The 18392-nt window shown below is 41.6% G+C and overlaps 2 protein-coding genes across 2 annotated transcripts in view; both read right to left on the bottom strand.

Moving 5' to 3' along the window:
- The window catches only part of LOC136678889 (succinate dehydrogenase cytochrome b560 subunit, mitochondrial-like), a 390354-nt gene that overhangs the window by 61146 nt on the left and 310816 nt on the right, over nucleotides 1-18392 (bottom strand). The gene's annotated exons all lie outside the window — the stretch shown is intronic.
- On the bottom strand, nucleotides 1752-18250 carry LOC136679698 (myelin protein P0-like). The gene is made up of 6 exons (XM_066658362.1): nucleotides 18047-18250; nucleotides 15935-16098; nucleotides 14585-14798; nucleotides 11400-11529; nucleotides 11006-11054; nucleotides 1752-3921 (listed from the first exon to the last, which is right to left on the bottom strand). The coding sequence occupies exons 1-6, from the start codon at nucleotides 18216-18218 to the stop codon at nucleotides 3904-3906; spliced, it is 747 nt and encodes a 248-aa protein (XP_066514459.1). The 5' UTR covers nucleotides 18219-18250; the 3' UTR covers nucleotides 1752-3903.

Below are 18392 nucleotides of genomic sequence, written 5' to 3'. Positions count from 1 at the left end.
TTCTAAAGCCCTGGAGATCTTGAAATTAGATTTTTCAGAAGAAACCACTAAAATAATAGTGCATTTCTCATTAATCAAACTGACTTTTCAAACTACAGAGAAAATCAATTTAAACCAAAGTTTTCAGGTCAGACTTCCTTTAAAGCGGAATTATGAAATGAATGTTCCAAATTTTCAGCACAATTCAATCACTGAGCTGTGAATAAAGTCATTCAGTGTGGTCTGATGTGAAATGGTCATCTGTAGAAAAGCTTATCAGAAAATATATGTACAGGGTGGGCCATTTATATGGATACACCTTAATAAAATGGGAATGGTTGGTGATATTAACTTCCTGATTGTGGCACATTAATATATGGGAGGGGGGAAACTTTTCAAGATAGTGGTGACCATGGTGGCCATTTTGAAGTCGGCCATTTTGGATCCAACTTTTGTTTTTTCAATGGGAAGAGGGTCATGTGACACATCAAACTTATTGGGAATTTTTGGTTTTAACGTGACTTTATTCTTTCATGAGTTATTTACAAGTTTCTGACCACTTATAAAATGTGTTCAAAGTGCTGCCCATTGTGTTGGATTGTCAATGCAACCCTCTTCTCCCACTCTTCACACACTGATAGCAACACCACAGGAGAAATGCTAGCACAGGCTTCCAGTATCCATTGTTTCAGGTGCTGCATATCTTGACGGTATGGTGTGGTATATGTGGAACAAAGATAGTGGGGCCATTCTTCATCATTGGAAGTCTCAAGGCCACTGAATATGAAAAATTGCTACATGATGATGTGTTTCCCTCTTTATGCACTGAAGCTGGCACGTTTCCTGAGTTTTTCCAGCAAGACGGTGCACCACCACATTATGGGTGTCAGGTCCGAGCATTCCTAGATGAACAGTTTCCTGGAAAGTGGATTGGTCGTCGTGGGCCAGTTGAATGGCCCCCAAGGTCTCCCGATCTGACCCCCTTAGACTTTTATCTTTGGGGTCATCTGAAGGCAATTGTCTATGCTGTGAAGATACGAGACGTGCAGCACCTGAAACTACGGATACTGGAAGCCTGTGCTAGCATTTCTCCTGCGGTGTTGCTATCAGTGTGTGAAGAGTGGGAGAAGAGGGTTGCATTGACAATCCAACACAATGGGCAGCACTTTGAACACATTTTATAAGTGGTCAGAAACTTGTAAATAACTCATGACAGAATAAAGTGTTACATTAAAACCAAGCACACCATTTTTTTCCCTGTGAAATTCCCAATAAGTTTGATGTGTGACATGACCCTCTTTCCATTGAAAAAACAAAAGTTGGATCCAAAATGGCCAACTTCAAAATGGCCACCATGGTCACCACCATCTTGAAAAGTTTTCCCCCCTCCCATATACTAATGTGCCACAAACAGGAAGTTAGTATCACCAACCATTCCCATTGTATTAAGGTGTATCCATATAAATGGCCCACCCTGTATATCCTTTAATATCCTGAATGAACAGAGTAATGTTGGTAATAGTTAAATGCTCTAAATTTGTGTGTGTATTTATTTCCTTATTTATTTATTTATTTTATTTTATTTTTGTGGTAAATCTCTCTTTACCCTAAAATGTTGTAGGACAAACCACAAATTCAAAACCATGTGTTAAACGTCATACAGTATTAGTGCAACATTTTCATGTAATAAATTCCTGTGAGGGAGTTTTTAAACTATTATATTTTTAAAATATAATTTAAAAAAGGAATGGAGGAATGTAAACAGAGACAGGTCACTTCTAATTTTATTGGTGTTTTTCCTTAAATGACTATGATTTTTAACTTGAGATTTATTTTTCTTTTTACAACACATTGTACAGAAAAAAAAAAAAAAAAAATAAAACAAAAACAACTCTATTAGCCTAGTCGGGTTAACATCAAAATAAACCTAAACATTCTTTTTTAATCGGTAAATGACATGAGGGAAATGTGTTATCAGAAACTTCATAGCAATACATATACAGGTACACGATACATACAACATGGAAACTGTCCTGTATTTTAATACCGTTTTAATGGCGGGAAGCATGTGGCTGTTCTTTAGCTATCATGAGATGCAGAAAAAGCATCTATCTTTCAAAACTTTTGGTGTTTAGCAACAATTATGACTCCCAGAGGCACCTAGCTACATCCCTGGAGTATAAACAGTATCTTTAACTTTCCGAATCAGAGCCCATCCTCTCTCTTTTTAAGAGACAAATACTTGGCTTTAGATTCATATTTTGCATGACAGAGATGTTTAATGGACTTTGGCTTGACTTTTCACTCAAATATGAATTCACTCCAAGTCCTTGTCTCGTTTTATAAACTGGTCAATGCCTTCACTAACTGAACTATGTCCTCTCCCAGTGGGAGTACTTCCTGTAGCTTAGCACGCCAACACCCTGATGAAGAAAACACACTTGAAAACAGCCATATGAGTCCTACCATGTCAGTCAACACAAGAGTGCAGATATAAATATCATTAAATACAATTACATTTCCGCCCCCCACACAAAGTCCAGTGTACTATTGCACTAGAATTAGCAAAATACAGTCATGATCAATTTTTCCACCACTTCTACGTTTTGTTGTCTTAACATCTCGATGGGTTACAGACGTGTTGTCGGACTAGAAATGTATTTACACAAACACATAAAAAAAAAAAAATAAAACACGTATGTTTCGCGGTCAGCAGAGAGCTAGGTATATTAGCATTTTGGCTTTGTTGTCGTCAAGACGATGAGGCCAAATGGGAGTTTCCTGTTGAGGGCAGTAGGTGGCAGGGTGAGCGCTGCATCTTTCAAACCAATAGGAGTGAGGGATGAAAGAGGGAGAGGAGAAGAGTGGGGTGATTTTTTGTAAGGAGGAGTAATGGATAAACCATGATGCCTTAAGATGAAGCGAATGAGTGTTTGAGAAAAGGAAAAATAACTCACCTTAGGACACATACAGGGCCAACAGGGACCAACTAGTCCCCATCAGTGTTGGCGTAACAAGGTACAAAGTAACACGCTACAGCAGTCTAATTTCCTCCTTTGCTATGAATTACAGTATTCATTTTTTTAATAACATTATTGGTCCTGACTTAAACTACATTTCCTTTATAGCCTTCCCATGTATCTAATGTAAGAGCTGCTACCTGTGCAATTTTAAATGGAAATGTGAGCAGCGCAAATGTGAGAAGTGCAAAAAACTCTTATAAAATTCCACTTTCATTCAGAAACAGCTCTGTAAACTGCACATTGTTTGTTTGTTTTTTTTACATAGTGACGTATCTTCCCTAGACTCATTTCCATACATTAGACTTTTGTAAATGTAATCAGTAAAATAACTTCATTAAGGTTTGAAAGAAGGTATCAGTACTTTCATAATGCATTACTTTTCCGAGTAACTTCCCCAACACCGGTCCCCACCCCCTGATAGTGTGTGTTTGTGTGTATCCACATATGCATGTTTACACACTCTGACAACAGTATCAACGTCATTCTGCGGGGTTCGGTCACTGCTGTCGGAGAGGCTCACGCATTGTAACGCACAGACACACACTCCTCCCTAAGTCATGGGTAGAACTGTGGGTATGGTGCATTACACCCTGACAGAACTAAAAATACCCTCATCCCCACAGCAAGAAAGAGAGATGAGTCTTTTTTTAGTGGTGCACATGGATTTAAAATTCGTTCTGCAGATGGGGGCTGATCTGGAATGTGGCATAAGCTGAAAGAAACAATCATGTGTTGTTTGGGTGCACGCTTCTGAAGACACAATGTATTTTCATTTTGTTTTTTTTTAGATTAGAGTTGGGCAAGGACTTCACGGGAGTGAATAGTGTTCACGTGAGGTCACTCGTTTTCTTTCTTTGTGTGTTTAGCCCTGAATGAATGAAAAGGGAGAGGGAGGGTGTGGTTACTTTGAAGGGCCAGCCTACAGCGGATCAGAATGTGATGTCATAGCACCAGTAGATCAATTATGAGAGATGAAATCGTAGTTAGAAGATTTAGAGAAAAGGGAAAGGAAGACAAAGAGAGGGAGGGGAAGAGAGAAAGAACAAGAAGAAAGAGACATTTAATGTAGAACTTTCAGAGAAGTCCATTTTGGAAAAACAGACCTTTCAATTTGCGCATCATTTCTGTAGCTGCTGTCAGGGAAGGGAACTTCTCGGTGGGGAAGAGAATGCCAGTTGCTACATACGCGCTAGAAGCCAGCTAAGACTGCTGTGAATTAAAAAGTCTTAACTAAATTATACACAAACACCTTCAAAGTATAAGCTTCTACTTCCAAAGCAACTTAAACTATATATTTGGCAAAGCGTCCTGGTTTTTGAAAGGGCTGAGGTTGCCAGGTTTACTCCATCAGTTCAGTGCAAGTGTTTCAGACCAAAGCAATGTTAACTTGCCCGGTGCAGCAGTCATATTTGATTCGTACTTTGGTTCTGGCAACATGTCATCGAGGCACAACGTTTTGGCTTAAAATAATATCTTTCACTACGGCGCACAATGGTATTTATTACTGAAAATGGCAATCATTTCCCCGTTAATAAAAAGGATTATTTTACTTCAGAATAAGGACATGACACCAGCTACAAAATGAGGACACGATGACAGACATCTGAAAGAGGAAAGAGACCCCAAAGATGGGCACCGGAGTAAGAATCTGACAGTGGGAAGAAAGAAACTGAACGTTTGCTTGAAGATGTGTACTGTGGGGAAAGATGGGAGTTGCACCACAGATTATCCAAAGAGAGAGTGTGATTATCCATTGATTGAGTCTGTGTGTGTGTGTGTGTGTGTGACAGAGAGTGAGAGATAGAGATAGAGACAGGCAGAGGGGGAGAGAGAGAGAGAGAGAGAAAGAGAAATAATTAATAGAATAATTTAACGCCATTCTACCATTCTCAATGACACTGTGTGTGCACGGGCTTTAGAGCAGTGCTAGCGTTTGTCTTTTGCTCTAAATCTTTCAATCTACAGTCTTTATAGATTTCTCCTCCCAAGTTTAAATGATAATCGAGTTTACAGTCAATATAGAATTCATACAGAATCAGTAAATCTGGGCTCCTTTTTTGTTTGGAATAATAAAGAGTTCATTTTTGCTTTGATGTTTTAGGCCAGAAACAGCATGCTCGAGCTTTTATATCAAGGGTTCTCTCCTTCTCCACTCGTTTAGGTGTATTCTACCACTCCTCCTCCTTCGCCTCACCCTCCTTCCATCCCTTGCTCACTCGCTCAGCGGAGAGAGATTTTGCGGCCGAGGTCGGAGAGGGTGGAGAGAAGGGCAGCCGGGCGGCTCGTGGCCTTCTCTCCTCCTTCTCCTCCTTCAGTCGGCTCGTGTTTCATGAGCTCCAGCTCAATGGTCATAAGGACCCTGTCCTCCCTGGTCTGTCTGCCCTGGGCTGCCGGCAAGTGCTTAGATCCCTTGCCCTGCAGCTCTAGCTCTCTGCTCCCCGACCCCTATTTCTTTTCCTTGCGAGACTCCTGCTTCTTCTTCTCGGACGCTGCCGCCTTTTGCTTGGCCGGGTCCACCAGAACAGAAGCCTGAGGAGAGAGAGGGAGCGTGGGAAGGGGAGGATAGAGTCACTATGGCAGGAGTGAGAGGGAGTGAGAGAGAGAGCGAGAGAGAGAGAGAGAGAGAGAGAGAGAGAGAGGAACAAAGGAGAGTTGAGAATGTGATTCAGAGAGAGAGAGAGAGAGAGAGGAGAAAAGGAAAAGAGGAGAAGCTAATAAGTCAGCAAAAAAGAAAAAGAGAGGGTGTCTTGTTAAATAAGGTATGGCAGTGATGAACAAAGAAATGGAGAAGGAGAATGGTGTAGTTTTGTTATGGGAGCAAGAGTGAAGAAGGAAGAAAGAGAGAAAAAAAGGAGAACGAGCGGTTAGAAGGAGAGGTAAACGAGGGGAACTTTCGGTTTCTGGAAGGGAGGACAAAACAGGAAGCCGTCAGTCAGTCAGAGAGAGAGTGACAGCATGACAATCACAGCACCTGCACATACAAATATTCTCACACACCTGACCTCTGTACCACCCCCAAAAACATGGAGGCTTTTAAAGTAATGATAATACAGCAGTAGATATAAACATTACAGTTTGTATTAGCACAATAAGCCTAACTGACCTATCCATGCTAACTGTGCTAATCTACACAAGACAACAATGGCAAAAGCTACCTTCACTACTTTTTGTGTTGTTCATTTACAAATTTAGAGTTTTGAAAAGATAGCCTCCTTAAGCTAAGTCAGGTTTTTGGTCGTGTAATCGAGGTTCAAAAAAACATAAATGAACCTCCCTATGTAAAATGCATTTGTGAAACCCTGGTGGTGTGGGTTTTCTTCTTTTATGGTGCTTTTCCATTGTATGGTACCTACTCGGCTCTACTCGCTTTTTTGTCCATCGTTCCTGTCCTGGTAGCTTTTCCAGATTAGTGGATCCCCAGCAAATATAGCCGGTGTCATAGCCAAACACAGTCTTTAACAGGAACCACAGGCTTTTGAAGCCACAGCACAGGTGACAGTAACACTAAGCGCTGTATACTCATGCTTTCGTGTGTTGTTGTGATTTTTTTTTTTGGGACTGAATACAGTTTAGTTCTGAGGGATCAGTAGGGTATTTCATTCCTTGTTGCTCTGTCCAGGTCTTGCTGGAGTCTTTCATCAGCCACCAATCTAAGAAACATTTGTACCACTTCAAAGGACTCTTGTGTAATCTCTTTTTTACGAGCTGCCATTGTGAGTCAGGTAAAACAAACGTAACCACTACTGTCGCTTGGAGATTTTACAAATTGCTAGTTTCTGCTGGATGTCTGCATTTCATAGTCCCTAATGAAGTCTCTCTGGCCAATCAGAAATCTGCAAGGTTTGCACGTCACGTCAAGTGCCTGCTCAGCTCACACGGAACCACAAGAGAGCAGGGACTAAAAATGTGAAAGATTTGACGAGTGGAAGAGCAAACGAGGAGAACAGAGCCAAGCCGAGACGAGTAGGTACCACGCAGTGGAAAAGCGCTGTTAGTCGTGTTCGCAAAAACATAATAATAGCTCCCCCTTGTGGAGACTTTCTGTGTCTTTCAGTTATATTTCACTATTTTATTGGATTTGTTTGTTTACTTGAATGGAATTTTGGGTAACGTCTGTAAATCTCGCCCAATTATTCCTATGAAAGAAGTATTTTGTGGGCAGAGCATTAACAGGCCACTTATGGCCCCTTCAAAATATGGAAATTTACTGCATGTGTCAGTTGCGCTATTGAGTGATCTCAGGTTAGCGTCTATAAACATGATCTGTCTGCTACAGCTACTCAAGAACCCTTCCGTCTGAAAATAAATTCAGTTCTTTTGCATTATGTATTTATATATTCAAGGGCATTTTCAATGTCAGTCTCTCTAATCTGTGTAAAACTGATTTTAAAACTGTAAGGGAATCATTTCCAGCCTATTGTACTGTTTGGTCAGCGGCCCGAGATCGCTCTTCAGCAGATGGACAGGGAGAAAAAGAAAGAAACTGGGAAAAAAGAAAGAAATGAAGAACAAAGCTGACAGAAGGCAATACATATAAACAAACGAGGTGAATAAGGAGAAGGCAGATGGATGGATAGATGAATGGATGAATAGATAAATTGATAGACAGAACATGTAGATGAAGACAGGAATAGATTTCGTAAAGCTCTTTCAGTCTGTTTATATTCTTTCATGAAGTACAGTGTACGTGAGAGGTAGTGTGTTGGATAAAGACGATAACAGACTTAGTATTATATCAGATAATAAATGACAATCATAAAATCCAACAGGATCTTAATATGCACCTGCAGACGAGAGAGAGAGAGAGAGAGAGAGAGAGAAAGAGAGAGAGAGAGAGAGAGAGAGAGAGGGTGAAAATGAAAAAGACACCCAAAACAGACAGATAAATGAGGAAAGTGAGAGACGAAGCCATGAAGAAGTGCAAATGACAAGCGGAGACAGAGAGAAGAAGAGGATGAGTGTGTATGTGTGTGTGTGTATCTGTGAGACTGAGAGAGAGAGAGAGAGAGAGAGAGAGAGAGAGAGAGACAGAGAGAATGTGGCTGTACATTGAACTCCATTTGAATGCCAGCTTATGACAGTTTAACAAAATAAGTAGATATTTACTAGAAGAGAATTCTCCTAATGTGTTTTCTTCACCTCTGGGCTGATTTCCCAGACAGGGATTCTACCTGCTCCTGAACCTGTACAGCATTCTCCATTAAACGGAAAATACATGGTCCAGGGCGAGGCTTAATTGTGTCCAAAACAAATACATAAAAACCTATTCTTATAATTGATGTCTTGCCCTGAAATCATGCTGTAAATCAAATCCAAATTAAGCAAATGTAACCTGCTGGTGCTATTCAACTGTCCTCAAAAATATCCCACAACATCTCTGTACATCAATATTATTATCAGTTACAAAAATCTACCAACCCTCCCCCAAAAAAGTGTACGACTGTGGACCCAGTGATTTGTACCCAATCATTACTGATATTGAAATCACATTAAGTTACACTGGTATACACTGAGGGAACTAGTCGTGTGTTATTTCTGCAGCATGTTATTTATGAGCTTAGTGCTGTAAAAGTCTAATTCATTTACAGCGTTGTGGGGTGTAACACTGTACAGTGGTGTACTCTGTGATAGTTTTATTAGTGATTATTATCACATGCTCTGTGTTTGTTTCTATTAGTGACTTGTTTTATTAATAATTTCAGCTCATTTTAATGTGTTTTAGAGGCAGCTCAGAGAAATTTTTATTTATCATTACACTTATATAGCGCCTTTATATAGATACCTAGATACCCAAGGACTCAGTACATTCACTACACACACACACACACATACACACACACACACACACACACAGGTGAGAAGCAGCAGCCAAACGCTCACAGCGTACTCTCGCCCAGGACCGACCGTCCACCTGGAGGACTGCATCGGTCACAAGGGCTTCACCCAGGACAGAGACACCATCCATATCTGGGCTCACACACATTCACTCATTCACACACACACCAGGGCAGTTATTAGAGAGAAGCTAATTCACCTCACCTCCATGTGTTTGGACTGTGGGAGGAAAGCAGAGACCCGGAGGAAACCCACACAGACACAGGGAGAACACGGAAACTCCACCCAGATGAGACCTGACTAGTTTGCATATGACTAGTTCCCTCAGTGTATATTAAGTGTGACTTAATATAATTTAATTCACATATTAGTAGTGATTTAGTACAAATTGGTGGTTCCACAATAACATCACTTAAGCACTTCTTCTTTGACAAGGGCACAGCTGGCATACACAGAGGACTTCAACAAATGAGGTAGACAGTGAAACAACATAAGGACCAGCAAGCAATGCATTTCCAGGACACACCAGAAGAAATGCATCTAAAATCTCTAAAATCAGAATATTCAGCCGTTTGCTCCAGAAACACTCAGTAACTCTGATCCCATTTTAGGAGGTAAGAGCACTCGCTGTGTGATTTGAATGCTGCTGCTTCACCTTTACCAAACTGTCACTGCATAATTATTCAAAACTTACGTATAATTAAGACAGAATTATGTTTATGTTGCAACACTGAGCATAAGCCACAGAAATGTGTGACTATTTTAGCTCTTTACCAAAGAGTCACGAAGGGCCCTTTGTTAAAGTAATGGTGTATATTTAAAGAGCCATTTGCCTGGGGGCTCTTCGCATTGATTAATGGCTTCTTACATGGCACGTGGTTGTTTAATGAACCTCTTAAAACAGGGTTTTACCACCGTTATGTGTCTAAGACATCATACAGAACATAGTGAGCAAAGAGTGCGAAATCTAAGTTTAAGAAAATATGGCTATGTAAGGAAAATGAAAGATTTGGGGGAGGAGGGGGGATCAGTGTGTCCTTAGGGGCCAGAATGTCTGCTGCTGGAAATGACCTTCACATGCATGCTGTCAAACACCACTATTGACAGTTCTGGCAAAAAAGTGCAGCTAGCACATGAGGGAAAATTCCACAGCATCTGAAATTTAGTTAAATAAAGTCTATGAACATTTCTAAATAGAATTAAAGTCCATAATCAACATAATGTTTGTAACTTAGCAGCTATTAGCTGTACCCAGCTTCATTTACATTAACACATACTGAGAAACAGGGAGAGTCCAAAATGCTTTAAATGGCTTAATGTACTAAAACAGCGACTTACGAACATCAAACATCTCTCAACTACCGACCGCAAGGGCTCTCTACTGTGAAACAATGAACCTGTGACTTAAACGTAAAGTAAAAAAAACACACCACACTCCTCACAGACAGTCACCCAGAGGAAACCGACGCAGACACAGAGAGAACACACCACACTCCTCACAGACAGTCACCCGGAGGAAACCCACGCAGACACAGGGAGAACACACCACACTCCTCACAGACAGTCACCCGGAGGAAACCCACGCAGACACAGAGAGAAAACACCACACTAATCACAGACAGTCACCCGGAGGAAACCCACGCAGACACAGAGAGAACACACCACACTCCTCACAGACAGTCACACTATACAGTCATAAACACTATACTGCTGAAATGCTGAAAAGCCATGTTAATTTGTTTCCGTATATTGGGTTTAAATTGGAAGATAAAAACGTAATGCAAAGTTTATTACTTTCCATTTGAGTCACAGGTTCATTATTTCAGCAGCAGAGAGCACTTATCGTATGTAGTAATTTTATATTGTATAATATAATTATCATTATTCACAAACACGTAGATTTTGCCACATTGTTGTAGACTTAAGGGGGTGGTTTAATATAAATAAATAAATAAATAAATAAACAAATAAATATTAAATTTTCTTTTACTATTTACTCACTAAAGTATTGTGTCACACTTTTTTGTAAACTATTCATTGATTCTAAACACAGGAGGAAGGCGTCAAGGGGTGAGCAGAAGAGAGGAGCCAAATCAGAGTGGGGTATTTGTGAGGTGTGTGTGTGTGTTTGACTGCAGGTGTGTGTCTGACAGCAGGTGAGCACTTGCCTGTCTTGGCTGTGATCCTTCTTTTCCTTTGCCTTTCTTGCCATGTTTGCTGAGGGAACAGAAACACAAGATTAAATTGAGTGTTGTGGCCCTCCGGTGGTTGGAGGAGAGAACTGCTTGTTAACTCTTCGGCTTAACCACCCCGCTGGCCGCAAATGGAATCAGTGGCCCTGCCTTGGCCTTGGCAAAGATGTGTGTGGGTTCGTCGTGGCTCGGTAAGGCATGAGCCTTGGCCTTACTGAACGTGTGTGTATGGATATGCTTACGCTGGTCTGAAACCTGAGGGGACTTGGGTGAAATGTGGGTGAGGGTATGTGCCTTTACATGTGTGTGCGTATCTATGCCAGGCAGAGGTTCAGGACGTGCTTGAGGCAGCAAACGCTCCCAGACTGACCTCATGCTCAGGGTGAAGACGCGTCTGGCCACCAGGAAACGCATCAGATAGTAAATAGCCACCACCAGAATCAGCAAACCCAAAACCACACCGATGATCGCTCCTGTTATCACTCCAGCCTGGATTGGAACTGTAGAAAGAGAGAAATATTTTTAATATAATTGACTTAAGCCCCTATCACACAGTGTGGCAATGAGAGCAGGATTCGAACCCACAACCTACAGGTCCCTGGAGCTGTGACAGAGACCCGACCTGCTGCTCCACCATGCCGTCCTTATGGGCAGTCAGATGAGCACAATTACTTCGTTAACACTTGGGTGGTGAGGAAGAAAACATGCTGACAACATCAGGCTGGCTCAAACTAACTGCTGCCAATGGGTTGGATATCACTTACTTTGTCTACTTAGAACTACAAGTTGACACATAGCTATTCCTGTAGGTTTTTGCTGGTAAAGGACCTGCAAAGTCCACAAACAGCAAAAGGTCCAGACACACAACATGGACAAGAATGCAGCTGTGAGGGTAGCAGGAAGAGTAGGTGGTCCATATACCTGCAGCATCTGTACTCAGAGCAAAGAGGTTTTCCAAAAAGATTGTGATGAATTGTATTATGGTGAGTGCTGAGAAAGTTTGGGGGTACATATTACGCTCCAGGTTTACCATAGTGGCCAATAACAATCCCTTGTGTCACCTCAGGAGTGCCAAGCTCTGAGCCATTGAGCAATAATAGATGGCACAGTTAGCCTCATTTGATGATGATGGGCAGTATCGGCCCAGCCGGCGTAATACTGCAGCTGATGCACTCTCTATGGAAGGTTGAAGCTTGTACCGAGGATGTAGAGTTTGATTATTGTGTGGCTATTTGCAATGTGATTGGCAAGGGTACAGCCCTGGAACCAGGAAGCTGGCACTAGCTCCGCAGACACAGTATTGGACGAGAGTATGTCTACGCTTCCTGGTTCTTCCAAAGAGGAGCTGTGCATATTTCGATGATGATTAAACAGCCAAGTGTGGCACCCCTGGTGTCTGAGCTAGTAGGTTCTGATGGTGAGACTACTGATGATGACGAGGCTATGCCTCTGGTTGGAGAAGCAGTACTGGAATCTGACTTCCCTGTAACACATGTCGGAAGTGTATTATATTATAGGGCTGACAGTGTGACAGCAGTAGTTTCCAGGGCTGATCCTGCTGTTAAGTCTGACTGTGTTGCCAGGTTTGACCTTGGACCAAAGAGCCAGTGTCACAAATAGCTTTTTCCACCAAAAGAAGTCTGGTTCTTGAACGATTCTTTTCATTATTCTTGTAACCGTGGTGCTATCTTGGAACCAAGGTTATGTCATCAGCGGGGGGGCGTTGTCAGGTTGCTCGGTTCCAGCGTTCCTGAGGCTGAATTCAGTGCCATAGCCATAATTCAGAGATAAATGGACAGACAGGAATGAGACATAGTTATTCCACAGTTTACAGCGGATTCAGATCACAGTGATAGATATAACACACGTTCTGTAATTGAGTTCTGAACAGTTCAATCGAGCTTGTGGACAGCAGAGAGAAGTAGCCAGTGCGCCTTGTGTCACGACTTAACAAAGCCCAAGAAAAACACAAACTAAGCACTTTCTTGCTTTTATTTATATATAACACTCTGTAAATGACCTCGTCCGGCTCCACTGTGCAGTAGTGCTTTATTTGAGGCTCTGTGCTCCTTCTGAAGACTTGTTAGCTTGAAACGCCCATTGACGTCTTCACGTCTCACGCTGAAGGACCTGCTATTCTTTGGTTCAAGCTGGGAACTAACTTTTCTGATTCACAAATCAGTTTATGTTGGTGGAAATGCAGCAAACTGTTCCAAATTAGCTTTGAAAACAGGAACCAAACCGGTTCCATGTTGGTGGAAAAGGGCCAAAGGTCCCGTTCCTGCCCCCCGCAGGACAAAAGTGTAAATGTGGTGTTACATTCTAATCCAGATCATTCACCGAAATCTGTATTGGGTTCTGTATCTATAAACTCTGTAGCAGTTTCACAGATCCTTGCCAGTTTGGGTACAGTTTTACGTTGTGATTTGCCATTGATTCATAGGCAGTGGAGAATGTAACCAGGCTGTATCCAGAGCTTTAGTTGAAAATCTTCATAAGTGTATAGCTCTTTAAGACTGAAATGATCTGGCAATTCCATATAAAATATCACTGCGATGTGAGACTTCTTTAAGTTGTGGCTGAGATTTCCCTGTAAACTCACAGATGGCAAGCGAAAGCTAACGTACTGCCAAACGAGGCTGCTGTTCTCCACAGTGCAGGGCCAGGTTCTGAGAGAAGAGTAGATCTGGGGAAACTGAGCTGGGAGAACCTTCTGTGTAGGTGTCAAAGACCTTTTGATTTCAACAGCATTGTAACATTTGTTTTAGAAGATTCAGGGCTTTAAATAGAGACCGTGGTAAATGTTTATGGGATGTTTTTTCTGTTTGTAGTTTGTCACGGCTGTATTTGCCTGACATTTTCTTTTCTTTTTTTTAAAACTCTGTTTGTATTTTTCCCACATATTTTCTTCATCAGATTAGGAACACAGAGTTATTTGAACTTTGTAATGCTATTACTGTAAAAAGAAAAAGAGAATCTCTCAGATATCGTCATGTATTTTAATCTCAAATGGCGCTCTTCTGGAATAAATCACCCAAGTTGTAGTTTGTCGCCTTGTACTCATTTTCCAAGGCCACATTTTATTATTACCTTATTATTATTATTATTATTATTATTATTATTATTATTATTGGTCAAATTTAGGAATTATAACCAATGATTCCAAACAACAATTTACCTTATTATTTAAAGCTTATGCACAGAGTCTAAACACTAGCAGTGGCATTTCCTTTTTTTTCAACCTATAAAATGGATAGCATTGTGGATAACACCACAGTGGTGGTTCTCACAAATGGGAGAACAGTTAAATACTCGCACAGCTGCACTCTTCCTTGTGCAAGATAACCTGTTTACGCTCACTACACCTGTATGAATTATAGTGTGAATTTAGGCAAAATTTATTAATTAATAATGGGATATTGGTACTGGTTTGATTCTAAATTGTTAATTATTGGTTATTCATTGGGTCACACATTCATTGTGGATGCTCCTTTTTTTGTAATCAATATATAAGCTTTGATAAAAGCACTGGTAATGACAAGGATAGTATTATACCTTTCTCAAACACCAGGAGTCGTACACTGGAGGGACGACCCACTATGTCGGGAGGATTCTTGGCATCACAGGTGAAGGTTCCGTTGTCGTTGAAGTCCACATTCCGGATTAGGATGGATCCATCACGCCGAGAGGGATTCCCGACAAACTCCAGGCGTTCCCGGAATGGCCCCTTGTTGTCCAAATAGGGAGCTCCTCCCGTGTAATGGAAAATCTGACCAATCACATAGACATCAAAAATTAAAAAATGAACCATATTCACAGAAGTGTGTGTGAGATGTAACAGTAAATTATGAAATCTGTTTTATACTTCATTCATGTTGTTAAGGAACGAAGAGTCAATTTATGTTTGTGTATCCTCTCAGTGTGTATGGCTTTGGTCTGGTGTCGACCAGATGAGGATGGGTTCTTCATTTGAGGAAACCGGAGCACCCGGAAGAAACCCACGCAGACACAGGGAGAACACACCACACTCCTCACAGACAGTCACCCGGAAGAAACCCACGCAGACACAGGGAGAACACACCACACTCCTCACAGACAGTCACCCGGATGAAACCCACGCAGACACAGGGAGAACACACCACACTCCTCACAGACAGTCACCCGGAAGAAACCCACGCAGACACAGGGAGAACACACCACACCCCTCACAGACAGTCACCCGGAGGAAACCCACGCAGACACAGGGAGAACACACCACACTCCTCACAGACAGTCACCCGGAGGAAACCCACACAGACCCAGGGAGAACACACCACACTCCTCACAGACGGTCACCTGGAGGAAACCCACGCAGACACAGGGAGAACACACCACACTCCTCACAGACAGTCACCCGGAGGAAACCCACGCAGACACAGGGAGAACACACCACACTCCTCACAGACAGTCACCCGGATGAAACCCACGCAGACACAGGGAGAACACACCACACTCCTCCCAGACAGTCACCCGGAGGAAACCCACGCAGACACAGGGAGAACACACCACACTCCTCACAGACAGTCACCCGGAGGAAACCCACGCAGACACAGGGAGAACACACCACACTCCTCACAGACAGTCACCCGAAGGAAACCCACACAGACACAGGGAGAACACACCACACTCCTCACAGACAGTCACCCGGAAGAAACCCACGCAGACACAGGGAGAACACACCACACTCCTCACAGACAGTCACCCGGAGCGGGACTCAAACCCACAACCTCAAGGACCCTGGAGCTGTGTGACTGTGGCACCTACCTGCTGCGCCACCATGACACCCTTGATATGTTATGTATATTTTAATTAGGTTTTGTGTGTGTGTGTGTGTGTGTGTGTTTGTGTGTGTGTGTCTATACGTACTGAGATGCTGTCTTTGGCCCCATCTGGTCTGTAGTTCCAGGAAAAGGTGACATCGTCTGAAGTCCACCTCCAGGAGAAGAAAGAGCAGGATAGCCTGACATCTGAGCCCACCAGTGCATGCCTCTCCCAACCTGTATAAACCACTATAGCCTCGGACTGAGGTGCTGAAACACACACACACACAGACACACACAGGAGTTATCAATTTAATTTTCTCATTCACATTCAAGTATGGACTAACAATATGTTAAATATGTCACATTCAGTAATAATGTGTAATTATGAATCTGAAAGGTGCTAAAGTCTGTTCTGATTTCCACAAACATGCAATTTCATCAAAATATGGAATTCGGCCAGAAATGTTCAAACTGCACAATACAAACAGAAAAGAAACGAACAGTACATTAACAAAGAAACTGAACTATCACACACTCGGTCACCAAAACTCTTATGAGATGGAACTGAGGAACTCAGGAGCCACTGATTAAAGCAGAGAACAGAAAGAATTCAGAGCGACTGGAGGATGATGAGGAGCATCAGAACAAATTTAAAACAGCTTTTTGTTGGTTGTTTAAAAAACACAGACATTTTACACCTTGTCGCTACCAGATTTGCGCCGCTGCCCGACTGTGGACTGTGCGTGCGCAGAACATCACGCTACCTCAAAACGGATCTTGTCAGTTGTAAATAAACACACTTTGCAGGTGCTGACATTGTTTAAAACTGTAAAGGACAGTGAGAAAAGGCTAACTCAGGTTTTTGTGTGTTTTAAAGGTGCTCTCTCTTGATTATGTGCTTTTTTAAAACATTCTCTTTGCTGCTTTAAGCTACATGTGTGAAGATCTGCGTACGCACCATTCAAATTGGGCATGTGTGTGTGTGTGTGTGTGTATACTGCTTATTTTAATTACTAATTTAGTAAACTATTTAAGTATCTTTCTATAGGAAGGACTTTTAATTTGCATTTTCAGAAGCATACAGTTCTTAATGAGGCGGTTTATGGGGTGTTTATATACTAAAGATCATAAAATGCATCAAAGCCTTAATTTGATTTAACGATCTAATTAGTGACTCGACCAGACAATGAGCACCTGGTGATTGTATGAATTATTAAAGATGATGGATGATCTGGCGCTAAATCACATTCCTGACAGTGACAGCGAAGAGGTGGTGTTTATTCTTCTCAACACAAAGCACAAAAACTCAGACGTAAAACAAGAGTGAAATGGGCAGGAAACACTCGTTAAAACAGGACTTAAATTTTACTGGGGTCTTAATGGAAATTGTACACTGAATGGAAATAGTCTAGGGCTAGGAATTTATATTTACATTAATGTCACGGGCAGACACTCTCAGGTAGATTTTAGAAACCTGTTTCAGACGTAACAGGTGTTACAGATGTTTCTCAGAGATTTTTACTAGTGTTTTGAGGTGTAGTTACCAGAGTAAGGTACTGAACCTAGCCCTCGGAGAAGGAGTCATGGGTAATACACATTAACTTTTCTCACACTGTTGTGTGAGCTCTACCTTAAATTAACAAATGATAAAAACAAGTAAACAAAGGTTAAAAACACTAAGAAATGTCTCCCTTTTGAAAATCCACAAGCTGCTGTTACTGCAACAACCCACCTACATTTCAGCATTAACTCTGTGAAATTTAAATAGGCATTTCAGAATTTAAAGTTTAAAAAACATATTAAAAAATCCCTTCTTCTACTTTCAGTAACAAAGTTATTTATTTATGTATTTAGTAAAAATATGATTGAATAAAACTGATTTTCCCAATTAAACAAATTTGCTGAAAGATAACTTTATTAAACTTAAGCCATTTAAATATTTTAAAAAGCCATTTATTTAATTAGGAAAATGTAAACAAACATACAATAACTGCCTGCTGTTGGCCACAAGCAAAACCTTCAACTCAAGCAAATATTTAATCGAAATAAAAATGCTTTACATTAATAAAATGACAGTTTTTAAAGGAAATAAATGTGGTAATGTATTATCATGTACAAAATGAACATTGATCAGGAGTCTCCAGACTTTTACATGTGGCGCTGTGTGTGACAGAATATTGTTATATAATGTATAGAATATTCTGTTTAAAATTACCTGCAGTGAGCAGCAGGGCAGCTGTGAGCACCAGTAGAGTCAGCATGGCCAGTATCGGACGTCCCCGCGGGCAGCCTGAGGAACCACTGTGACCAGGAGCACCAGAGATGAAGAGAAGTGAGAGAGAATGGAGGAGAAATGAAGGGATAGAGGGAGTGAGGTCGAGGGACATGCGGATGAGTGGATGCCGTTTATACCCAACCACACCCCTGAGCCAGGCCCTGCCCTGGGAGCGTTTTATTGTTTCTTTCATTCTTCATCCATCACTCTCCTCCCTCTTTCTCCACCCCAAGGCCTGATCCTGCCCTAGTACCACTTTCACTCGTTTGTCTTTCTCCATCCATCA

The sequence above is a fragment of the Hoplias malabaricus genome, chromosome Y (genome assembly GCF_029633855.1).
Source record: "Hoplias malabaricus isolate fHopMal1 chromosome Y, fHopMal1.hap1, whole genome shotgun sequence".
Lineage (NCBI taxonomy): Eukaryota > Metazoa > Chordata > Actinopteri > Characiformes > Erythrinidae > Hoplias > Hoplias malabaricus.
Note: the sequence above shows the minus strand (reverse complement) of the source record. Positions and strands in the feature narration are given on the sequence as shown.